Source organism: Pseudopodoces humilis, chromosome 2, assembly GCF_049639895.1.
Source record: "Pseudopodoces humilis isolate 2021_Gansu_Grassland_sample_001 chromosome 2, ASM4963989v1, whole genome shotgun sequence".
Lineage (NCBI taxonomy): Eukaryota > Metazoa > Chordata > Aves > Passeriformes > Paridae > Pseudopodoces > Pseudopodoces humilis.
Window position 1 is genome coordinate 114,129,251 of NC_142201.1, and position 25,030 is coordinate 114,154,280.

The 25,030-nt window shown below is 50.0% G+C and overlaps 1 protein-coding gene across 4 annotated transcripts in view; it reads left to right on the forward strand.

Moving 5' to 3' along the window:
- Nucleotides 1–25,030, forward strand: part of GRIK1 (glutamate ionotropic receptor kainate type subunit 1) — a 118,359-nt gene that overhangs the window by 53,657 nt on the left and 39,672 nt on the right. For all 4 annotated transcript variants that reach the window (XM_088069017.1, XM_014253494.2, XM_088069018.1 and 1 more), the window contains exons 2-6: nt 11,295–11,462; nt 14,007–14,264; nt 17,164–17,345; nt 23,826–23,879; nt 24,780–24,953. In XM_088069017.1, coding sequence (XP_087925143.1) covers nt 11,295–11,462; nt 14,007–14,264; nt 17,164–17,345; nt 23,826–23,879; nt 24,780–24,953 — 836 coding nt within the window. The remainder of the gene's footprint in view (nt 1–11,294; nt 11,463–14,006; nt 14,265–17,163; nt 17,346–23,825; nt 23,880–24,779; nt 24,954–25,030) is intronic.

Sequence of the window (25,030 nt, forward strand, 5' to 3'; positions counted from 1 at the left end):
CTTCCTTCCTTCCTTCCTTCCTTCCGCCACTTCCTTCCGCCACTTCCTTCCGCCACTTCCTTCCGCCACTTCCTTCCGCCACTTCCTTCCTTCCTTCCGCCACTTCCTTCCGCCACTTCCTTCCGCCACTTCCTTCCGCCACTTCCTTCCTTCCGCCACTTCCTTCCGCCACTTCCTTCCTTCCGCCACTTCCTTCCTTCCGCCACTTCCTTCCTTCCTTCCTTCCTTCCTTCCTTCCTTCCTTCCTTCCTTCCTTCCTTCCTTCCTTCCTTCCTTCCTTCCTTCCTTCCTTCCTTCCTTCCTTCCTTCCTTCCTTCCTTCCTTCCTTCCTTCCTTCCTTCCTTCCTTCCTTCCTTCCTTCCTTCCTTCCTTCCTTCCTTCCTTCCTTCCTTCCGCCACTTCCTTCCGCCACTTCCTTCCTTCCTTCCGCCACTTCCTTCCTTCCTTCCTTCCTTCCTTCCTTCCTTCCTTCCTTCCTTCCTTCCTTCCTTCCGCCACTTCCTTCCGCCACTTCCTTCCGCCACTTCCTTCCTTCCTTCCTTCCTTCCTTCCTTCCTTCCTTCCTTCCTTCCTTCCTTCCTTCCTTCCTTCCTTCCTTCCTTCCTTCCTTCCTTCCTTCCTTCCTTCCTTCCTTCCGCCACTTCCTTCCGCCACTTCCTTCCGCCACTTCCTTCCGCCACTTCCTTCCGCCACTTCCTTCCGCCACTTCCTTCCGCCACTTCCTTCCTTCCGCCACTTCCTTCCTTCCGCCACTTCCTTCCGCCACTTCCTTCCGCCACTTCCTTCCGCCACTTCCTTCCTTCCGCCACTTCCTTCCTTCCTTCCGCCACTTCCTTCCGCCACTTCCTTCCGCCACTTCCTTCCTTCCGCCACTTCCTTCCGCCACTTCCTTCCTTCCTTCCTTCCTTCCGCCACTTCCTTCCTTCCTTCCTTCCTTCCGCCACTTCCTTCCTTCCTTCCTTCCTTCCGCCACTTCCTTCCTTCCTTCCTTCCTTCCTTCCTTCCTTCCTTCCTTCCTTCCTTCCTTCCTTCCTTCCTTCCTTCCTTCCTTCCTTCCTTCCTTCCGCCACTTCCTTCCTTCCTTCCTTCCTTCCTTCCTTCCTTCCTTCCTTCCTTCCTTCCTTCCTTCCTTCCGCCACTTCCTTCCTTCCGCCACTTCCTTCCTTCCGCCACTTCCTTCCTTCCGCCACTTCCTTCCGCCACTTCCTTCCTTCCTTCCTTCCTTCCGCCACTTCCTTCCTTCCTTCCTTCCTTCCTTCCTTCCTTCCTTCCTTCCTTCCTTCCTTCCTTCCTTCCTTCCTTCCTTCCTTCCTTCCTTCCCCCACTTCCTTCCTTCCTTCCTTCCTTCCTTCCTTCCTTCCTTCCGCCACTTCCTTCCTTCCGCCACTTCCTTCCTTCCGCCACTTCCTTCCTTCCGCCACTTCCTTCCTTCCGCCACTTCCTTCCTTCCTTCCTTCCTTCCTTCCTTCCTTCCTTCCTTCCTTCCTTCCTTCCTTCCTTCCTTCCTTCCTTCCTTCCTTCCTTCCTTCCTTCCTTCCTTCCTTCCTTCCTTCCTTCCTTCCTTCCTTCCTTCCTTCCGCCACTTCCTTCCTTCCGCCACTTCCTTCCTTCCGCCACTTCCTTCCTTCCTTCCTTCCTTCCTTCCTTCCGCCACTTCCTTCCTTCCGCCACTTCCTTCCTTCCGCCACTTCCTTCCGCCACTTCCTTCCGCCACTTCCTTCCTTCCGCCACTTCCTTCCTTCCTTCCGCCACTTCCTTCCTTCCTTCCGCCACTTCCTTCCTTCCTTCCGCCACTTCCTTCCTTCCTTCCGCCACTTCCTTCCTTCCTTCCGCCACTTCCTTCCTTCCTTCCGCCACTTCCTTCCTTCCTTCCTTCCTTCCGCCACTTCCTTCCTTCCTTCCGCCACTTCCTTCCTTCCTTCCGCCACTTCCTTCCTTCCTTCCTTCCTTCCTTCCTTCCTTCCTTCCTTCCTTCCTTCCTTCCTTCCTTCCTTCCTTCCTTCCTTCCTTCCTTCCTTCCTTCCTTCCTTCCTTCCTTCCTTCCTTCCTTCCTTCCTTCCTTCCTTCCTTCCTTCCTTCCTTCCTTCCTTCCGCCACTTCCTTCCTTCCGCCACTTCCTTCCTTCCGCCACTTCCTTCCTTCCGCCACTTCCTTCCTTCCTTCCTTCCTTCCTTCCGCCACTTCCTTCCGCCACTTCCTTCCGCCACTTCCTTCCGCCACTTCCTTCCGCCACTTCCTTCCGCCACTTCCTTCCTTCCTTCCTTCCGCCACTTCCTTCCTTCCGCCACTTCCTTCCTTCCTTCCGCCACTTCCTTCCTTCCGCCACTTCCTTCCTTCCTTCCGCCACTTCCTTCCTTCCTTCCTTCCTTCCTTCCTTCCTTCCTTCCTTCCTTCCTTCCTTCCTTCCTTCCTTCCTTCCTTCCGCCACTTCCTTCCTTCCTTCCTTCCTTCCTTCCTTCCTTCCTTCCTTCCTTCCTTCCTTCCTTCCTTCCTTCCTTCCTTCCTTCCTTCCTTCCTTCCTTCCTTCCTTCCTTCCTTCCTTCCTTCCTTCCTTCCTTCCTTCCTTCCTTCCTTCCTTCCTTCCTTCCTTCCTTCCTTCCTTCCTTCCGCCACTTCCTTCCTTCCTTCCTTCCGCCACTTCCTTCCTTCCGCCACTTCCTTCCTTCCGCCACTTCCTTCCTTCCTTCCGCCACTTCCTTCCTTCCTTCCTTCCTTCCTTCCTTCCTTCCTTCCTTCCTTCCTTCCTTCCTTCCTTCCGCCACTTCCTTCCTTCCTTCCGCCACTTCCTTCCTTCCTTCCGCCACTTCCTTCCTTCCGCCACTTCCTTCCTTCCTTCCTTCCTTCCTTCCTTCCTTCCTTCCTTCCTTCCTTCCTTCCTTCCTTCCTTCCTTCCTTCCTTCCTTCCTTCCTTCCTTCCTTCCTTCCTTCCTTCCTTCCTTCCTTCCTTCCTTCCTTCCTTCCGCCACTTCCTTCCTTCCGCCACTTCCTTCCTTCCGCCACTTCCTTCCTTCCTTCCTTCCTTCCGCCACTTCCTTCCTTCCTTCCGCCACTTCCTTCCGCCACTTCCTTCCTTCCTTCCGCCACTTCCTTCCTTCCGCCACTTCCTTCCTTCCGCCACTTCCTTCCGCCACTTCCTTCCGCCACTTCCTTCCTTCCTTCCGCCACTTCCTTCCGCCACTTCCTTCCGCCACTTCCTTCCGCCACTTCCTTCCTTCCTTCCGCCACTTCCTTCCTTCCGCCACTTCCTTCCTTCCTTCCTTCCGCCACTTCCTTCCGCCACTTCCTTCCTTCCGCCACTTCCTTCCTTCCGCCACTTCCTTCCTTCCTTCCGCCACTTCCTTCCGCCACTTCCTTCCGCCACTTCCTTCCGCCACTTCCTTCCGCCACTTCCTTCCTTCCTTCTGCCACTTCCTTCCTTCCTTCCTTCCTTCCTTCCTTCCTTCCTTCCTTCCTTCCTTCCTTCCTTCCTTCCTTCCTTCCTTCCTTCCTTCCTTCCTTCCTTCCTTCCTTCCTTCCTTCCTTCCTTCCTTCCTTCCTTCCTTCCTTCCTTCCTTCCGCCACTTCCTTCCGCCACTTCCTTCCGCCACTTCCTTCCTTCCTTCCTTCCTTCCTTCCTTCCTTCCTTCCTTCCTTCCTTCCTTCCTTCCTTCCTTCCTTCCTTCCTTCCTTCCTTCCTTCCGCCACTTCCTTCCGCCACTTCCTTCCGCCACTTCCTTCCGCCACTTCCTTCCGCCACTTCCTTCCTTCCTTCCTTCCTTCCTTCCTTCCTTCCTTCCTTCCTTCCTTCCTTCCTTCCTTCCTTCCTTCCTTCCTTCCTTCCTTCCTTCCTTCCTTCCTTCCTTCCTTCCTTCCTTCCTTCCTTCCGCCACTTCCTCCCGCCACTTCCTTCCGCCACTTCCTTCCTTCCGCCACTTCCTTCCTTCCTTCCGCCACTTCCTTCCTTCCTTCCGCCACTTCCTTCCTTCCTTCCGCCACTTCCTTCCTTCCTTCCGCCACTTACTTCCTTCCGCCACTTCCTTCCGCCACTTCCTTCCTTCCGCCACTTCCTTCCTTCCGCCACTTCCTTCCTTCCTTCCTTCCTTCCGCCACTTCCTTCCTTCCTTCCGCCACTTCCTTCCTTCCTTCTGCCACTTCCTTCCGCCACTTCCTTCCGCCACTTCCTTCCGCCACTTCCTTCCGCCACTTCCTTCCGCCACTTCCTTCCTTCCTTCCTTCCTTCCTTCCTTCCTTCCTTCCTTCCTTCCTTCCTTCCTTCCTTCCTTCCTTCCTTCCTTCCTTCCTTCCTTCCTTCCTTCCTTCCTTCCTTCCTTCCTTCCTTCCGCCACTTCCTTCCGCCACTTCCTTCCGCCACTTCCTTCCGCCACTTCCTTCCGCCACTTCCTTCCGCCACTTCCTTCCGCCACTTCCTTCCGCCACTTCCTTCCTTCCGCCACTTCCTTCCTTCCGCCACTTCCTTCCGCCACTTCCTTCCTTCCGCCACTTCCTTCCGCCACTTCCTTCCGCCACTTCCTTCCTTCCTTCCTTCCTTCCTTCCTTCCTTCCTTCCTTCCTTCCGCCACTTCCTTCCTTCCGCCACTTCCTTCCTTCCTTCCTTCCTTCCTTCCTTCCTTCCTTCCGCCACTTCCTTCCTTCCTTCCTTCCGCCACTTCCTTCCTTCCTTCCTTCCTTCCTTCCTTCCTTCCTTCCTTCCTTCCTTCCTTCCTTCCTTCCTTCCTTCCTTCCTTCCTTCCTTCCTTCCTTCCGCCACTTCCTTCCGCCACTTCCTTCCGCCACTTCCTTCCGCCACTTCCTTCCGCCACTTCCTTCCGCCACTTCCTTCCTTCCTTCCTTCCTTCCTTCCTTCCTTCCTTCCTTCCTTCCTTCCTTCCTTCCTTCCTTCCTTCCTTCCTTCCTTCCTTCCTTCCTTCCTTCCTTCCTTCCTTCCTTCCTTCCTTCCTTCCTTCCTTCCTTCCTTCCTTCCTTCCTTCCTTCCTTCCTTCCTTCCTTCCTTCCTTCCTTCCTTCCTTCCTTCCTTCCTTCCTTCCGCCACTTCCTTCCGCCACTTCCTTCCTTCCGCCACTTCCTTCCGCCACTTCCTTCCGCCACTTCCTTCCGCCACTTCCTTCCTTCCTTCCGCCACTTCCTTCCGCCACTTCCTTCCTTCCTTCCTTCCTTCCTTCCTTCCTTCCTTCCTTCCTTCCTTCCTTCCTTCCTTCCTTCCTTCCTTCCTTCCTTCCTTCCTTCCTTCCTTCCTTCCTTCCTTCCTTCCTTCCTTCCTTCCTTCCTTCCTTCCTTCCTTCCTTCCTTCCTTCCTTCCTTCCGCCACTTCCTTCCGCCACTTCCTTCCGCCACTTCCTTCCGCCACTTCCGCCACTTCCTTCCGCCACTTCCTTCCTTCCGCCACTTCCTTCCTTCCGCCACTTCCGCCACTTCCTTCCGCCACTTCCTTCCGCCACTTCCTTCCGCCACTTCCTTCCTTCCTTCCTTCCGCCACTTCCTTCCTTCCTTCCTTCCTTCCTTCCTTCCTTCCTTCCTTCCTTCCTTCCTTCCTTCCTTCCTTCCTTCCTTCCTTCCTTCCTTCCTTCCTTCCGCCACTTCCTTCCTTCCTTCCTTCCTTCCTTCCTTCCTTCCTTCCTTCCTTCCTTCCTTCCTTCCTTCCTTCCTTCCTTCCGCCACTTCCTTCCTTCCTTCCTTCCTTCCTTCCTTCCGCCACTTCCTTCCGCCACTTCCTTCCGCCACTTCCTTCCGCCACTTCCTTCCGCCACTTCCTTCCTTCCTTCCTTCCTTCCTTCCTTCCTTCCTTCCTTCCTTCCTTCCTTCCTTCCTTCCTTCCTTCCTTCCTTCCTTCCTTCCTTCCTTCCTTCCTTCCTTCCTTCCTTCCTTCCTTCCTTCCTTCCTTCCTTCCTTCCTTCCTTCCTTCCTTCCTTCCTTCCGCCACTTCCTTCCTTCCTTCCTTCCTTCCGCCACTTCCTTCCGCCACTTCCTTCCGCCACTTCCTTCCGCCACTTCCTTCCTTCCTTCCTTCCGCCACTTCCTTCCTTCCTTCCTTCCTTCCTTCCTTCCTTCCTTCCTTCCTTCCTTCCTTCCTTCCTTCCTTCCTTCCTTCCTTCCTTCCTTCCTTCCTTCCTTCCTTCCTTCCTTCCTTCCTTCCTTCCTTCCTTCCTTCCTTCCTTCCTTCCTTCCTTCCGCCACTTCCTTCCGCCACTTCCTTCCGCCACTTCCTTCCGCCACTTCCTTCCTTCCGCCACTTCCTTCCTTCCGCCACTTCCTTCCTTCCGCCACTTCCTTCCTTCCGCCACTTCCTTCCGCCACTTCCTTCCTTCCTTCCTTCCTTCCTTCCTTCCTTCCTTCCTTCCTTCCTTCCTTCCTTCCTTCCTTCCTTCCTTCCTTCCTTCCTTCCTTCCTTCCTTCCTTCCTTCCTTCCTTCCTTCCTTCCTTCCTTCCTTCCTTCCTTCCTTCCTTCCTTCCTTCCTTCCTTCCGCCACTTCCTTCCGCCACTTCCTTCCGCCACTTCCTTCCGCCACTTCCTTCCGCCACTTCCTTCCTTCCTTCCTTCCTTCCGCCACTTCCTTCCGCCACTTCCTTACTTCCTTCCTTCCTTCCTTCCTTCCTTCCTTCCTTCCTTCCTTCCTTCCTTCCTTCCTTCCTTCCTTCCTTCCTTCCTTCCTTCCTTCCTTCCTTCCTTCCTTCCTTCCTTCCTTCCTTCCTTCCTTCCTTCCTTCCTTCCTTCCTTCCTTCCTTCCTTCCTTCCGCCACTTCCTTCCGCCACTTCCTTCCGCCACTTCCTTCCGCCACTTCCTTCCTTCCGCCACTTCCTTCCGCCACTTCCTTCCTTCCTTCCGCCACTTCCTTCCGCCACTTCCTTCCGCCACTTCCTTCCGCCACTTCCTTCCGCCACTTCCTTCCGCCACTTCCTTCCTTCCTTCCTTCCTTCCTTCCTTCCTTCCTTCCGCCACTTCCTTCCTTCCTTCCTTCCTTCCTTCCTTCCTTCCTTCCTTCCTTCCTTCCTTCCTTCCTTCCTTCCTTCCTTCCTTCCTTCCTTCCTTCCTTCCTTCCTTCCTTCCGCCACTTCCTTCCGCCACTTCCTTCCGCCACTTCCTTCCGCCACTTCCTTCCGCCACTTCCTTCCTTCCTTCCGCCACTTCCTTCCTTCCGCCACTTCCTTCCTTCCGCCACTTCCTTCCGCCACTTCCTTCCTTCCTTCCTTCCGCCACTTCCTTCCTTCCGCCACTTCCTTCCTTCCGCCACTTCCTTCCTTCCGCCACTTCCTTCCTTCCTTCCGCCACTTCCTTCCTTCCTTCCTTCCTTCCTTCCTTCCTTCCTTCCTTCCTTCCTTCCTTCCTTCCTTCCTTCCTTCCTTCCTTCCTTCCTTCCTTCCTTCCTTCCTCCCTTCCTTCCTTCCTTCCTTCCTTCCTTCCTTCCTTCCTTCCTTCCGCCACTTCCTTCCTTCCTTCCGCCACTTCCTTCCTTCCTTCCGCCACTTCCTTCCTTCCTTCCGCCACTTCCTTCCTTCCTTCCGCCACTTCCTTCCTTCCTTCCTTCCTTCCTTCCTTCCTTCCTTCCTTCCTTCCTTCCTTCCTTCCTTCCTTCCTTCCTTCCTTCCTTCCTTCCTTCCTTCCTTCCTTCCTTCCTTCCTTCCTTCCTTCCTTCCTTCCTTCCTTCCTTCCTTCCGCCACTTCCTTCCTTCCTTCCTTCCTTCCTTCCTTCCTTCCTTCCTTCCTTCCTTCCTTCCTTCCTTCCTTCCTTCCTTCCTTCCTTCCTTCCTTCCTTCCTTCCTTCCTTCCTTCCTTCCTTCCTTCCTTCCTTCCTTCCTTCCTTCCTTCCTTCCTTCCTTCCTTCCTTCCTTCCTTCCTTCCTTCCTTCCTTCCTTCCTTCCTTCCTTCCTTCCTTCCTTCCTTCCGCCACTTCCTTCCTTCCTTCCTTCCTTCCTTCCGCCACTTCCTTCCTTCCTTCCTTCCTTCCTTCCTTCCGCCACTTCCTTCCTTCCGCCACTTCCTTCCTTCCTTCCTTCCTTCCTTCCTTCCTTCCTTCCTTCCTTCCTTCCTTCCTTCCTTCCGCCACTTCCTTCCTTCCTTCCTTCCTTCCTTCCGCCACTTCCTTCCGCCACTTCCTTCCGCCACTTCCTTCCGCCACTTCCTTCCGCCACTTCCTTCCTTCCTTCCGCCACTTCCTTCCTTCCTTCCTTCCTTCCGCCACTTCCTTCCTTCCTTCCTTCCTTCCGCCACTTCCTTCCGCCACTTCCTTCCGCCACTTCCTTCCGCCACTTCCTTCCTTCCTTCCGCCACTTCCTTCCGCCACTTCCTTCCTTCCGCCACTTCCTTCCGCCACTTCCTTCCGCCACTTCCTTCCTTCCTTCCGCCACTTCCTTCCTTCCTTCCGCCACTTCCTTCCTTCCGCCACTTCCTTCCTTCCTTCCTTCCTTCCGCCACTTCCTTCCTTCCTTCCGCCACTTCCTTCCTTCTGCCACTTCCTTCCGCCACTTCCTTCCCTCCTTCCTTCCCTCCTTCCCTCCCTCCTTCCCTCCTTCCCTCTGGTTAATTTGTTTTTACAATGTTGTACAGTAATTACTGTATTTAAATGAATCATCTGACAAACTAGTTCTTCACAAAACTTGTCACTTACTCTGCTATTTTTCTTTTAACCTGGACCTTACAATAAATTCTGAGCTTTGCTGTCAGTCAGCAGCAGGAGAAGGAGAAGAGACTATTTATGGAATTGCTGGATTTCATTAGGGATGTATGGATGAAAATGCTACAGCACAGCTTGTTTGTGATGCAGATTTATCAAGTAATTCAACTCCTTTTTAGCAGCTGAATAGGCCTGAACAGAAGAATCAAGCTGCAATAGGTACAGTCCAAGCCTTTTTAATGCAAAATCCCCCAGCTCAGTCACAGTAAGGAATTATTGCCTCAAAAACTCCCTCATGGAACTTTGCCCATGGGTGTGGGACTGGATGAGCTTTGAGATCCCCTCCAAGCCAGACCATTCCATGACTCCCTGTTTTATCCAGGGTATGTCACCAGCAAATAAAGGCTGCAGTCAGAGTTCCTGTGAGTGCTTTCCTGCTCTGTTAATGTGTGTAAAAAGAGCCTGCAAGAGTATTGATAGTGCAGAGTTTTAATCTGTGTGCTCAGAAAATGCATCCACACAAAACTTCCCCTCTTTGCGTCACTCCTCCTTTCCCTCCCTGCCTTCCTGATGCCCACTGAGCTTTCACTCTTTTCCAAAAGGAAAAATCTGGAGGAATTCTGCTAATGAAGTATAAATAGTTCCTGGTTATACATCATTAATTAAAATTAATATCCATTTAACAGGCAGTTGATTAGAGGGATGGAAATAGTTCTGGCCCTAGAATGAGGAAGTGCTTGTGCACATCCAGGTATGAAGGTTGCCTCAAGGGTGGTTGGATGAAGTAGTTTTAATTAATAAAAAAAAATTTTAAAAAAAGCAGAAAGTGCTGGAATGCACAGTAATAATTTCTGAGGTGGAGGGGGTTTTTTTGCCAAGATCAAATGGCAGAATGCCCATCCTATTGGAAGTGGGGAGGGATTGTGGGCACCCTTATTTCCAGGTTATCCCAGGCTGTCCCCTGTACCCCGACATCCACCTTCCCTGGTGGAACAATGCTCTGCTGCTTCCAGCAGCATTCAAGGGAAACTCAGCAGTGGAACCTTTCTGGCCTGAGCCCAGGCTGAAAAGAATTGTCTTCCTTGGGTGAAATGAGGGAAAGATAATTGAATTTAACCACTAAACTTGCTGGGATCATAGTTGGGATGAGGAATTACAAGACTGGATTTGAAAGGACAGGCTTTAGATTTTTTTTCCCTTCAGGTGTTCTGGAGTTTACAGCTCTGGAAAATCCTGCTGGCTTTTAGCATTCCACTGGATGCTTTGGTTCCAAGTCCTGCACTCAGGCTTTAATTTTATTTTTATTTTATTTTTTGGCTGTTTTTGTGTATCACACTCTTTTGTAATCACTAGGATGCTTTCTGAGGAAGAGAGAAGAAGTGTAAGGTTCTGATACCTGCACATTGTACGTGAGAAATCCATGGAGTGTACAAGAAAATTGCTGAATCTGGCAGATTGTTTAAGCCATGTCAAGGCATTGCTCTGTGTGGGTTCAGGAGATAAAATAATGCTGTTTATTCCAGAGGAGCCAGGGATAACATTACCAGACTGGGGCTGGTAGCCTCCAGGGTTCTTCATTGCTGGATTAAAATTCAAACCAGGTTCTGATTCCAGTGTGTTCCCATTTCTGATGGCCAGCTAATGGCTGCACTATTCCTACATGGAATCAAAACCACAGGAGATTGCAGCTCATGAGCTGAATGCATTCAGATTGCCAGAAATTACAAAGAGAGGGGCCTCAAATTCAACATGGGGAAATGTGTGAGAAATCCAGAGTATTCTCTAGTGACATGCACTAAATGAGTAAATTAGACTTGCAAAATCAAGCGCTGAAGCTGGAGATTGCTGTTTAGAGGAGCTGTTTTTTTTTAAAATTAGCTGTGTTTGCTGTGCATTCCTCAAATCCCACTGCCCCTGGACAGTGGGAATGTGCTGTTGGCACAGTAAGGTCTCTAGAGGCTGGACATCCCAGCCTACTGGGACAGGCTGTGGCCTCGAGACACCTTCCCCATCCCAGGATACACTCCAGGGAAGATCATAACACTTCCAAAATTTGGGTTATTCCCAGTCCTCTTTAGGAAAGCTTGCTTGCTTGCCTTTTGGAAAGCTTGTGCTGTGTCCACAGGTTCAGATCCTTTTCCTGGGAAAAAGTAAAAATATTCCCCTGTCCCTGAGCAAGCTGAGGAATGACCAGCAACGCTGCCTGAGGTGTATGAAAATCCACAGGAAACACAGAGCTCAAGGGGAGACTCTCAGTCTGTTTGCTCTCAAACTCCTCAGTGGGTCTTGGACTGCCAGATGTGCAGGAACACTTCAGAAAACATCCACACATCCAAGGCTCATCCCCAAATGTGGATTACACTGGAGCAGGGAGAACAAGAGCCATGAACATCCCTGCTTTCATTAGAAAGGAGCTGGATAGAAGTTTTCAGAAGCATTTAAAATGTTCCTCTGGAAAGGCTGGACAATAAACACGCGTCGTCTTCCCCAGATGTTTGAGAGCAACATTCACAGCACTAAGTTAACCCCAGCGCAGATAAAAACTAATGATCATTAATGATCTTGCTGCAGTGCTTTGATCAGCCATTGGGTTTGCCTTGATGAACGCTCATCATTTGTTTTTCCCCCTCTTTCTGTGCAGCAATTAAGAGGTGAATAATCCTTCTCATTTTTCTCTGTTCCAACAGGAGGGATATTCGAAACTGTGGAAAATGAACCTGTTAATATTGAAGAATTGGCGTTCAAGTTTGCTGTCACCAACATTAATAGAAACAGAACACTGATGCCTAATACCACATTAACCTATGACATCCAGAGAATTAACCTTTTCGATAGTTTTGAAGCCTCAAGAAGAGGTAAATATCTCAATTACTGTATCAGTTGCATGTGTGGTTTGTGCTCTGTGCCTTTCCCCATCCTGATCTCCTTTTCTGCCCTGCTTGCATCACGTGTACCAACAGGAACAGAAAATTAATCTTTCAAAGGTGGTTGAACTAAGAATCAAGCTGGGCTTGGACCTGTCATGTGCTTTCTGAATAAACCCCTACGTCCTGTCTGCATGCTAAGAGCCCCAGATGGCAGGTGACGAGTCCAAGCCACTTTTCTTTCCAAAACATAGATTTGCCACCTGGAATTCTGCAGAAAAAATGATGAGGGACTCACAGGAAGCACAATGGGATGCCACAACCTATAATTAGTACAGATACCCATTACTGGTAAATTATTTCCACTGCATTTTAAGGACCAGAGGCCAGTAGCCCCCCTGACCTGAAATAATAATGCTCAGTGGCCTGGGGACAGAAATAAGTTTCTCTGTTATAAACAACTGTAAGAATTGAAGTGGTCAACTTGGGAAATTTTTTGCATCTTCTTTTTTTTTTCTCTTGAGAAGGAAAATTATGGCCCAATTTACTCCCATCTAATTGACTTGCAGGACAAAACAGAGAGGGGTAATAAGTCACAATATTCCTAAACTCCATGTGTTCCTTGGCTCTAGGAAGCAAGCTTGAAGTTTGATAAAATGTTGTAAAGAGCAGCCCAATTTGCAAGAAGGCTGGAAAATAAAAATGCCTCACTTCAGAAACCAAGCTGGTGAGCTGTCACCTTTCAAACATCTACACTACCAAATTTTCCTCATGCTACTTCAGTTTCTTAGGAAGAGCAGAGAAAAGGAGAATGATTTCAAAGAACATAAAAAAGAGCTTTAAATGGCACTTTCTGCATTCCTTTTCACTTATCAGGTACATGCTGGAGCTATATGCTATAGAATCTCAAGCCTGGTGGATTTATAATCCATAGAATCCAGGCAGATACAGTATTTCAGATTCCCTGTAGAGTGAGAATCTCTTCTGTGACTGTTGTGAAAGTGCCTTCTCCACTTAATATGTAGGAAGTTGTCAATATACATGCAAGAAACTCACACAGATAGCAGTAATTTCTCCTCATCATGAATTATTGAAGTTATTTATGGAATTTGCACATTAAAACCTGTGATCTTTTAGAAAGGCTTCTGAATTAAACCTGGAAAGCCCATGCACTTCACGCTGTCTGTGAAACATTCATTTGTAGAATGGAAACAGAAAATAATTGATTTTCTGTCATATTCTATTACAGTCAGAGAGCTAAACAGGAATTTAAAGAATCTCAGCTCATTGTGGAAGTCGGTGTATTTAATATTTCCTTCAATCAGAGTAATTTCTAACCTTCCCACCCTCACAAAGAGAGCAGCCCTGTGGCTCAGTGCAGGACCTCGTCCCAGTCAGGAGCCTCGTAAAAAACATTGGCAGTAAATTTTACCAATGGACAGAAATAACTGATATTACTTCATCTCCTGCCTGTCAGCCTGAAAAGACATGGGAGAGAAAGAAAGATGCAAAGACAGCTGCAGGCAGGGCTCTTCAGGCTGAGATATGGGCACAAGGAGAAGGAAGCCTTTGTTGATATATTTGGCTGATTTGGAGGGGTATAAACGTCAGTGTGTGTGGGTTCTTTATTTCCTGAGGGCTGCAGGCATTCCTGGCTGCTCTGAAAACACAGATTATGGACCGTGGAGCCCTTTGCTGCTCAGCTCCCTGCAGCAGCCTCAAATTAGAGCAGCTCACACAGGTAGAAAGGTGTCGGTCCCAGGGGATCCATGGGGAGCCTGCTGTGGCTCCAGGGATGCATTACCCAATGCTCTGCAGTGGAACTTCATTCCTGTGACATCCCTTGGGCAACCAGAGAGCTCCTGGTTCCTTCAGGATGAAGCCATTCTGAGAAAGGCAGTCCAGGAATCCATGTGATCTGCAAGGCAATGAGCAGAGAAGGTTTTGGTTGTGGCAAGCAGGGTCAAGGTTATAAAGCTGATCAGTAAAGCCATTTTCAGAACCACAATCAAACCAGAAGTTGGAAAAACCCTCTGAGCCCATGGACTCCCAGCTGTGCCTGATCCCCACCCTGTCCCCAGCCCAGGGCCACCTCAACCTTTCCTTGGGCACCTCCAGGGATGGGCACCCCAAACCTCCCTGGGCAGCCCCTGCCACAGTGTAAAACCCCTTTCCATGAGGAAATTCCTGCTGATGTCCAACCTGGCCCAGCCTGAGGCCATTCCCTCTCCTCCTGTCCCTGTTCCCCCCCAGCTATCCCCTCCTGTCAGGGAGTTGTGCAGAGCCACAAGGGCCCCCTGAGCCTCCTTTTCTCCAGGCTGAGCCCCTTTCCCAGCTCCCTCAGCCTCTCCCTTAACCCTCTAAATCACCCCTGAACACCTCAGGAGCCACTGGCACATCTCTCGGTGGGTCCCAGAGCAAGGCAGTGCTCCGTTCTCACTCGGAAGGGATGGGGATGGGTGCAGGATAAAAGCTGGCAGTCAGCATCCCACAGGACCCGTGCTTTTGCCCACCGAGAGCCTCCTGTCCCCTCAGCCTGTGACCAGCTGGCGCTGGGTGTGGCGGCGCTGTTCGGGCCTGCTCACAGCTCGTCGGTCAGCGCCGTGCAGTCCATCTGCAACGCCCTGGAGGTGCCGCACATCCAGACCCGCTGGAAGCACCCCACCGTGGACAACAGGGACTCCTTCTACATCAACCTGTACCCCGACTACGCCGCCATCAGCAGGGCCGTCCTAGACCTCGTGCTCTATTACAACTGGAAAATCGTCACCGTGGTGTACGAGGACAGCACGGGTGAGTGGGGCTGGGCTGCGGGGCCGGGGTCCATCACACCCTGCCATGCCCTCAGCAGCTGCCCTGGCTTACAGGAGAAAAAGCCTTGTCCCGCTGCTGCCGTGGCTTTTGGAAAGCTGCTCGCTTCACCAGGGCTCGGGAAGGAGCCCCTGGGGTTTGAATAGTCAATCCCATTCTGCTTCCTGCTTCTGGAACCCGTAATACAGCCTCGAACTGATCCCAGGATCCCAGGACCTGGAGATCACCCAGTCCAACCCCCCAGCCAAGGCAGGGTCACCTGGAGCAGGTGACACAGGAATTTGGGATTTTGGGATGTCCCCAGAGAGGGAGACTCCAGGCCCTCCCTGGGCAGCTGTCCCAGGGCTCTGCCCCTCCATGGCCAGAAGTTCTTCCTCAGGCTGAGGTGGAACTTGTGTTTCAGTTCACAGCCACTGCTCCTCATCCTGTCACTGGCACCACTGAGCAGAGTCTGGCACCATCCTCTGAGAGCCCTGGGGGTGTTGGTGTGCACTGAGGGGGTGTTGGTGTGCACTGAGGGGATGGTGTGCACTGAGGGGATGTTGGTGTGCACTGAGGGGATGTTGGTGTGCACTGAGGGGATGTTGGTGTGCACTGAGGGGATGTTGGTGTGCACTGAGGGGGTGTTGGTGTGCACTGAGGGGTGTTGGTGTCACTGAGGGGATGTTGGTGTGCACTGAGGGGATGTTGGTGTGCACTGAGGGGATGTTGGTGTCACTGAGGGGATGTTGGTGTGCACTGAGGGGGTGTTGGTGTGCACTGAGGGGATGGTGTGCACTGAGGGGGTGTTGGTGTGCATTGAGGGGTCCCCTCTCAGCCTTCCCTTGCCCAGAGTAACCAGGCCCAGCTCCCACAGCTTCTCCTCACACAAGAGATGCTCCAGACCCCTCATCCTTTCTGTTCCCCCCACTGGACATTCTCCAGTAGCTCCTAGATACATAATAGGAACAAGGAGAGGTCTTTTCCAGCCCACCCCATGATCAAGTTGGCATTCCAAAACACCAAGTGCTCAGCTACAAAAATGCCTGATAGTAAAGAGATTTCATTTGCAGAGGTATTTGCAAAGTAAATTAATCATCAATCATCTTATTAACCCAGAGTCAGGAAAGTAAACATGTCAACTTTGATCAGTATAAATAGTCCTTGGATTTGGGGTTAGAGTGATGCCAGTTAACCCAAGCTCTTTTATTTCTCATCTCTGATGTTTGACATGGTTACACCACAAGGAATAAAAACAATTTGGCTGGGTAGGACGGAGCACCCTGGTCTCCTGGGAGGTGTCCCTGCCCAGGGCAGGGGGTGACACTGGATGGGCTCAGGGGGTCACGCTTTTGCCATGTCCTCCAGAAAAAGAGCTGCAGTTCTTTCCACCCCTGCTTTGGCTTCTCCAGGACACCACACCTGGGCTCCATCTCCACTTCACGTGGCAGCAGGAAGTGTTGGGAAGTGCAAGGTCCCAGTCTGATGTGACCAAAGGAGATATTTTAAGGCACACAGTAATTTCTTCCCCCTAAAAGGAGAGGGAGGTGGGTTGGAAAGTCCTTTTTTTAAAATTTTTTTTTGCTTTTCACCACACTTGCACTCAAGCACTTTTTGTTGCTGGGAAGACAAACACCAGTTCTCAGTACGAGGTGTGGATGAGATGAAGGCTTCCCTGAATGCCTGACTCCTCCTCCCAAACCTCATCTTTCCCTCCTGGAGCTGCTGTCCTAGGGCACTGCAGCCAGGAGCAAGCCCTTGGGACTTGGGCTGCACTTCCCAGCCAGGTGACACCGACCCCTTTCCCACCATAGCCAGCTCCAGTGGTCTCTGTTCCTCAGCTGGCCCCTGGCCAGCTCCCAGTGCATGCAGCATTTCCAGCTGGACACTCAGAATGTTCCACGTTCTCCGTTGATGAGGAGGGACAGCAGCTTCTCCCCAAGCACGTGTCCAGTATTGAGTGAAAGCCAAAAGCCCTGGACTCAGTGAGCCCTCAGAACCTGGCAGGGAAGAGGGAGCTTTGTCTTGCCTTCGATGTGCCACTCAACCACGTTCACACCCCACACAAATATTATCCCCACTCCCAGCAGGAGCAGCAGGAGCTCCTTCATTTTAATAATTTGTTTGATTTTTGTTTGAGAAGTGCTCCTTGCCTGTGTTCTCTCTCTCTCTCTATGCATGTTTTTAAGGCAGCCTTTTCCTTCCCCTCGGCAGGAGATCAGGAATTTTTTGTGGGAGAATTGCATTCATGGATAATGAGAGGCTGTAATCACACACCTCAAAGAGCTCTTAACTATCTTCTCTCGGTTTTGGAGGCAGTGCAAATGGCACAGGAGTGCTGATTTAGCCAGTGGAACTGCACTGTGTTTAAACACTTGGACAAGGCACTGGCTGAGCTCCACTGACTCCAGCTAAGGCATGTAAAGCTGTTCCAGCTGAACACCAGCTCTGAGAAATCACCTGTGTTTGAGGACATAGCTGCATCTCAAAAGCTTCTATAAGATTTTACAGCTGCTGAGTGACATCAGGCAGGAAAGTTAGAGGTTTCCTCAGTTTTATCTTCTTGCTGTTTGATATTGGAATAATAATGAGCTGCACAAGAAGAAGCCTTATTTGCTTTTTATATCTCAATTTAAACATACTACAATATGTTTATATTGTATTATATCAATGCAAATATATCCTGTAGTCAACCAGTTAAAAACACCTTTCAAAATATTTAGATGTTGAAGCCAAGTATAAATATGGGAATGAAAGGCTTTAATAATATTAGTTAGGAAACTGGCAAATATGGAACTAGCAATTATCCTTAGGGAGAGTGGAGTGTGAGAAACCCTGTTTAACTGACAATAAATCCTTGTGGCACAGGCTGGTGATTGTGTCCTTGCCTGTAATTTTTCAGGTCTCATTCGCCTGCAGGAGCTCATCAAAGCCCCTTCCAGATACAACATTAAAATCAAAATCCGCCAGCTGCCTTCTGGGAACAAGGATGCCAGGCCTCTGCTGAAGGAAATGAAGAAGGGCAAGGAGTTCTATGTGATATTCGATTGCTCGCACGAGACGGCGGCAGAAATCCTCAAACAGGTACCAGGGACGGGGAGGCAGAGCTCCACCTCAGCCTTGTACCCTGAAATCCTCTCTGATTCCACTTCCTGGGAGCACTAAACCCAAAGGCCTGGGCCAGGGGGTTGTGAATGCAGGGACAGAAGTGACAACAAAAGGAGCCACAGAGCCCCTGACATGCCCAGAGAGCCCCATGTGTGTCCCACAGGAGCAAAAAGGCTTTTCTTTCTGACATTCCAGGTGCTGCCTGACTAGGGACAACATCACTTCGTGGGCTTCAGCTTGTCCTGGTTTAATCAACAGAGTTTTTATTTCTTTCTCATTAAAAACAAAAAAAAGGGGGGGGGGGGGCAGAATCAGAAGAAAAAACTATCTTTTAAAGCAATGAGAGAGGTTGTTGTGCGAGGGCTGGCCCAGCCCAAGTGTGAGATTTGGGCAGTCACAGCAGGCAAGGACAAACACAGCCTGACATTAATGAGCTGGCACATTCCCAGGGGCACACAGGGAGTGGTGGGAATCAGAATTTACTGGTGTCACTTGCTGTATATTCCTTGACAATCAAAGTCTAAAGCACAGTGTTGGCCTGCAGAAAATAGCTCCATACATTTTGAGGGCAGATCCCTTCTTGCTGCACCTGCAGGGATGAGGGATGAGTTGTTATTTCTCCTGCCAATCAAGCTGATGCGATACCCTGATCACAACAGAGCACCAGAGAGCTTCCACTAACTAAATGCCCATAAAAGTCCCTTTCTGTTCCCATCCCAGAATGTTTTACTGAAATACTGAGGTTCTGCAGAGCAGCTTCTCGTGCCAAAGTTGGTAAGACAAGTTACTGCATTCCTGTGTGGAGCCTGGACTCTTCCTCTCCAGGTTGGAGAAAGCTGGGACTTGCAGAATCAGCTGCAGCACACAATTCCTGTGAGCTTGTAGGGTGAGGTTTCCTGCTCTCAGGAATGCTGCCCTGCAGCACATGTTAGGATTTCCTGGCTGTGAATGCTTTGAGCTTCAGGGATGGGGAGGGCACTGTAGGGCACTGTTTGGGCAGGGGGAGTGGGCTGTCCCCCCAGTCTGCTCCTTGCAGGGCTGCCCAAAAGCATCCCCACTTTTGGCTGCTCCAAAAGGAGATCTGTGGGGGAAGAGTTAAGTTGACAACACAGATTTTGAAGGACCAGCAAGATGAAGGTGCAGATGTCTGGCACACTGCAGGAGGCACAAAGCTTCCAATATGCCAGGCTAAGGATGGAAAAAAACCCAAAAACAAAACCCAAGTGTCAAAAGAAGAGGAGGGAGTGCTGAAAGATGCACTAAAGCAGGGCAAAGCAGCAGAAAAGTTTGTGTGGGATATGGATCAGCCAGAGAAGCGACGGGCTGCAGATACAGATAATGCTCTCCAGTGCCTGAAGAACTGGGGAAAGGAGAGGGAATGACAGTGTGGGAGATAACAGGAAGATTGAGAGAGGTACACCTATGGGTCAGTGCTGTGGGAGAGGAAACAACATAAATACAGGCTGGAAAGAAAGGGAAAATGGCTTTTCTGTGAGCCAGTTCTGTGGCTGGGTGTGGATGCTGGCAGCAATAACTCGGGGGTTGAGTCCCTCCCTGCCAGAGACAGCTGTGAAATGTGCAGGCGTGGAGGGCTCCGAATTGCTGTGGGGCTCCCCTGATTGCAGGTTACAGGAAGAGCCCTGGTTCACCTCCCCATCCCTGCACTCACAAACCCCTCTGTCATTTTACCCTGGCTGGAAGCAAGATATCAAACACTGGAGAAATCATTTCAGGGAAACTCTGTGACATCAGTAGAGAATATTTTTGGCTTTGCAAACACTCCAGTAGCCATCACAGGAAAAACAGGTGTTATTGTTAAATTATGTAAGATTTCTAACAGGAGCAGGACTCAAGGTCACCTAAAGCTGTCCCCAGAGCAGCTCTTTCTTGTCTGTTCACTGTTTTTAGGTGAGGTAGTAGGTGTTTGGTAGCCCATGGAGCAGGGAGGGGACACCAGCTGTGGCACTGCTTGTTACCCAGGGAGGGAGGTGCCCAAAAGCTCCTCTGGGAGCAGGATTAGCCCAGAACTCTGCTGGAGCTGTGCTGGCGGTGTGTGCACCTCTCCACTCACCTCCTCCAGTCTCTGCTTTAAAAAACACCACAAAAGACAGATTTCTTCTCTAATTTCTGCTTATTTATGGCTTCCACTAAAACCCCGTGAAGCCACACTTCCTTGTGTGCACAACAAGAACAGGTGAATCAATAACCTAATTCAACCAAAACACAGAGCCTGCACACAGCTGAACAAGCTATTTTCTGAATTCCCACATTTCCCCTTCTCTCTGACACACTCAGAGCCTGGATGTCCTCAGTCCCTGAGCAGCCCAAGAAGGCTCCTTTGCTGGTTATGGCATTTACCTGGAATATTTGGTGGACAGAGGGCTGGTGTTCTGTCTGCATTAGGCAAGCACTCCCCAGGTAAATGAAATACTGCTCTTGCAAAGTGCCATCTGTTTTATGCACAAATCCTGCAATTTATCCTGCACACTGTTCAGTCTGATACTGCCTTTTGTATGAGGTTGAGTTGTTTAGCTTAACCCTCAGTTTGTCCTAACACACCAGGAGTGAACACAGATTTTACTGCTAGGCAAACTCACCCCTCACAAAGTACATCCCTGCTAACCTTAAATTACCTACTCCTTCACACCCCCAAAATACATTTGAGGAAGTGTACTGTATATTTAATCAGGTTTGAGGCTCTCACAGAGCATCTTGTAGAGATGATGTGACAGACAACGAAAAGAATCATTAATTCAGTTCCTCCAGAAGGTTGAAAAACCAGGTGTCACCATGGAGTACATTCCTGGTACAGTAATAGATGTGAGAATAGAAAACTTCAGCTCCTGACTGTGCTCCTTCGAGGAACCTGGCAGGTAGGCTGGAGCTCACTCCCTGCTATGAAAAGGCAGGATTAGCTCTGCTCCCACTTCCACGGGAGAAGAAGCAGTGGCAGATCCCCCAGGTGCCCCCGTGTGGCTGAGCAGCAGGGAGGGACTGGCTTTAGAAAACAGTGAGGCTAATTAATTGGGAAATACAATGCATTTAATGGCCATGAAATGAAATAATAGCTCGAGAGAGGGAAATGCAGAGTGAAAGCCAGCACAGGATTCGGTGCAGTTCCTGCTAACGCACTTGCCCATCATTCCATTTCCAGCCCGCCTCGAAGGCAGACTGACAATGGATCTAAATGAGGCAGGGAGATTTTACAAGTTGAACAAATGCAAGTTAGAGCTGGGATGTGATTCAAGCCAGGAACAGAGCACCCAAAAGAGATTTTCAGACATAAGAGAGAGTATTTTTATCCAGTCTCTGTCAGCTCGCCATATATAATTTGGCCACTGATACTTTTTTGGATTCATTTCGTGGTTCACGACCCACAGCTGAAAGTGCACAGCTGCAAAGGACAAGGACCAGGCTCCTGATCTGGAATGGATAATTAGAGATGGAAGTGTCTTTATCTCCCATTGTCCAACCATATCTGAGTTTGGCTGAAGAACAAATGTTATACAGGGAAGGCTGGGCAGGAGATGTACAAGAATATTTGAGGCTGATTTCCCTAGATTACATTAATCTGAATTCCACTGTAAGTAAAAGCTTTTATTATTTAAATAGGACATTTGTATCAGGTGCATAATTATTTACATAATTACATGCAAAGTTATTTAAATAGCAATGTGCAGTGAAACCTCATCCCAGTTTCCTGTGGGCGAGCACTCAGAGATGTTGCCTTTCCCTCTCTCTCCCGGGCTGCTTCTCTCTTTCAGGTTACTTGCTCTCTGGGAAGCTTTGCCAGCTGCTTCAGGGGTGTCCCAGCCTGAAATCCACCCTTGGTCCAAGCAGGCTTTTATTGCCCTGCTCCTGGGAGCTGCTGGGAGCTGCTTTCCTGTGTCTGCTGTGCTGCAAACACTCAGCAGAGGAGCCCTGGAAACTCTTATTTACATTGACAGGAGCATCCAGGGAATTAAGGCTTGGGAGTTATTGATGCTTTGGGATGTCCAGCATGATTCTCAGCATTCCTCTTGCTTTTGCTCTGACTTGATTCCATCTCCTATTTTCCTGCATCAGAGCATTAAACCGTCCTTCAGTGTGAATTTTGCTTAGCAGCCATATTTCCCTTAAATTGTTATTGCAAAGCCTGTTTGATCCACGAATAAAAAGCCCTTGTTTAGTATCTAATGCACATGTCACAGGCATGCCAAAGTGCTAAATAGCTGATAGCTAAATGTCATCCTCAATGACTGAGAGAGGGGAGGACAGCCAGTTAAGGCTGTTCTGTTCAGGTGCTTTGTTTCTGTTTGTTGGTGGATTTTGGGCTTTTGCTTGTTTATTTGGGCATTTTTTGTGCCTTGTCTTGGGGTGCTTTTATTTTAAAGAACAAACCTGCAGCATGACTTCTGCAATCATGACCATCCCCAGCTCCATGTGCATCCTGCCAGCTCTGTTCACAGACATTGATCAATATTCTCCTAAAATCTCCCATCCAGGGAGCTTTCAGAGGCAAACCCTCCTGTCAGGCTGCTCTCCTCGGGTCTCTTCTTACCTTCAGCACTGCAGCTGCAGCAGCAAAAGCTGGGAGATGCTTCCCAGACACGCAGGCTGCCCTTGGCTCTCCCTTGTCTGGCTGCCTCGTGTCAGGGACCTCTCAGTTCTCCTGTCTCAGGCTGCAATCCAAGCTGGAAAATCCAAACTTCAGTCTGGGCATTTGGATCCCTGTGTAAAGTGACGAGAACTTGCTTTCACCCTAAAGCACCACCGTGGACTGACTGCAGACATCCTGCAATGGACCAAAGGTGTTTGGGCATCTCTGGGCTCAGACCACATTTCTTTAACCTGGCAGCTGCTCTGAGCCCCCCAGGCTCACAACTGGGATGTTTCAGAGCAGTTTCAGCTCAAAGGAGATCTGCACCATAAAAATCCCACTAATTTGGCATCTCCTTTGCAAAACCACAGAAATCCAGGCTCCAGGGCGGGGGACTGAGTCCAGCCAGGTCAGCTGGGAAGCACAGCACACAAAAGTTCCCCTGGCTGCAGCCCTGTATTGTTATCTGTGCATAAACAGGGAAGGAACAGCGGCCTCCAGCTTATTCTACAGGTAATAAAAGCGCTCCAAGAAACAGAATAGAAGAGGATTAATAAAACCAGAAATAAAAAAGGCAATTTTGATGTGTAAATCCAGTGGAGCATTTCAATGAAATAGTTGCCTTCTGGTTGACTTTTAGTGGCTGGAAAAGGATCAGTTGCTGGTGATTAACACTGAGCTGGTTTTATTATCTGCTGCAGCTCAGAAAGTTCAGGGGTTTCTTTCTCCCTTGCTTTTTCTTTCCTTTTTTTTTGTTTATGTGAGGAATTGCCATAGCAAATCACTCAACTGATGTTCAGAGGCTTCTGCTAGGAAAGGGAATTTTGGCCAGCCAAATCCCACTTTTCCTCCCTGCCTTTCAAACAGCTATGTAGGCACTCCGAAAACTGTCCTAAAAGGGTGTTAATAACAGATCCTTACATTGCTGGGGTCAGGACTGAGCAGGAGTTAACCTTGGTTTGTGTTTCTGTGGTGGCAATGAATTCCTCAGCAGATTCCCAGTTTATAATTCCTCCTCACAAGATCCCAGAGAGGGCAGAATTCTCCCATCCTGGCGAGATCATGTGGGGATGTGAGGACAAGTGGAGGAAAGCTGCAGGGAGGCTGTGGAGCAGCCAGTTGGTACCCACACATCCTCGGGGGTATGAAAGCACTGCCACTGATTCTGTAAGCATTCCCAGTGATTTTGTAAGCATTCCCAGTGATTTTTGTAAGCATTCCCACTGATTTTGGGGAGGGCTGAGGGACTAAAGCACATTCATCAGGAACTGTCCTGCAGCGCAAGGGCTGGGAAGGAAAACCTCGTCCTCCTCTGCCCGAGGTGGCCAGCAGTGTCTATCTAAAGAGAAGACCTCCAGAAGACCAATGCAGCCCAAAGTTTCTTCCATCCCAGCTGTTTTGGCACCCTCCTGCTGGCCCACGTTCCCCAGGGGAATAAAAGGCACTTAGAGAAACTTCCTTTTTTTTGTTTTCCTCTACCCTGAGCCCTCACCAGGGTCCCGTTCTCACCTGGCAGCAGAATACAAAAACCTGCCCCTAAAACACTTCTCCCTACAAACTGTGTTGCCTGCTAATAAATTCCTTTTTGACACTTCCAGACTGCTGACTAAAATGTTTCCAAATTCAGCATCTTGTTATCTCTAGTAATTTTTCTTGTCCTGGAAGTTTTGCAATCTTTAATCTCTTTCCTGAGCAGAGGTGATAAAAACATCATTTAAATACAACAGGATATTTTTGGCTCCTAAAGAAAAATGTAGGGTTTATTGCAATCAAGCTCTCATGCCCTGTGATGTGTTTAACCCTTGCTTTTCAAGGGCACTGCAGCATGCTGGGAGCTTTCAGAGTAAAGTACCTTCACCTTTCCATCTCTTTCACAGATTCTCTCCATGGGAATGATGACAGAATACTACCACTACTTTTTTACAACACTGGTAAGGAACACCATGAACATCTGGGGGGGAATTTCCTCTGTTTCCCCTTTTTCTAGGAGATATTTGTTGCCATTTGTCAAGGAAACCCCTGGAGAATGGGTGCTAATGGTCCTTAGGAATATCAGGACACACAATTTCTCAAGAAAGCTGTTTGGCCTCATTTCTGGGGCCAGCTAATGCTTTAATGCAGTGAAAATTAATTGCACTATGCTGGTTAACAGGAAACCATCAATACAGATGGACCAGAGTGGAACAAAATAAAGAACCAATGGCTTTGCACTGTGGGCACTGCTGCTTCATCACTGTTTAATTGTTTCATTTACTTATAAAACCACCAAATCACAAATGGATGAAAGCACTCAGGAAATTTTATATTAGAAGCAAACCCCTATGTTTTCTTTGATGGTACAAGCAGAGCTCGGGAGGTTCCCACATGGTTCAGTCACCCCAAATGCCCATTCTTTTCCTGCCCTGTAAATGTCAGAGCACATGGAGCCTGCATGCACTGACATATCCATCCCACAGCCTGGCAGAGGTGCCTGGGGAGGCAGGCAGGGGAAAATGGGATTCCTGAGCAGCCAAAGAGCAGTGCTCGCCGCGTCTCTCGGAATTTTCCTCCCCCAAGCTCAGAAGGAAGCTTGACGCTGGCCAGCTAATTCCTCATGTCGGCCTGTCAGAGCTGCAGCACTGCTGGAAATTAAAATGTGCAGGTTGCTTGCAAAGCAGTTCTGCCGTGGGGAACTGATCTTCTCATTCCCAGAAGCAGATGTGTGCTACGTCACCCATCTCACGCAGCCTGGGCTCGGTCAGGTTTCAAACCCAAGCCATGGTGGGCACAGGGGCAAAGCCCCACAATTTCCTCTACCAATGGTTTTGTCTGTGTTCTTGCTGATGCTTTAGGACCTGTTTGCACTGGACCTGGAGCCCTACAGGTACAGCGGGGTGAACATGACGGGCTTTCGGCTGCTCAACATCGAGAACCCGCACGTGTCGTCGGTGGTGGACAAGTGGTCCATGGAGCGGCTGCAGGCGCCGCCCAGGCCCGAGTCGGGGCTCCGCGATGGCACCATGACGGTAAGCGATCCATGAAGGTGCCATCCTTCCTTCACCCCAGAAAACAGAAATGCTGCCTCACTTTTCCCACCGCGGGA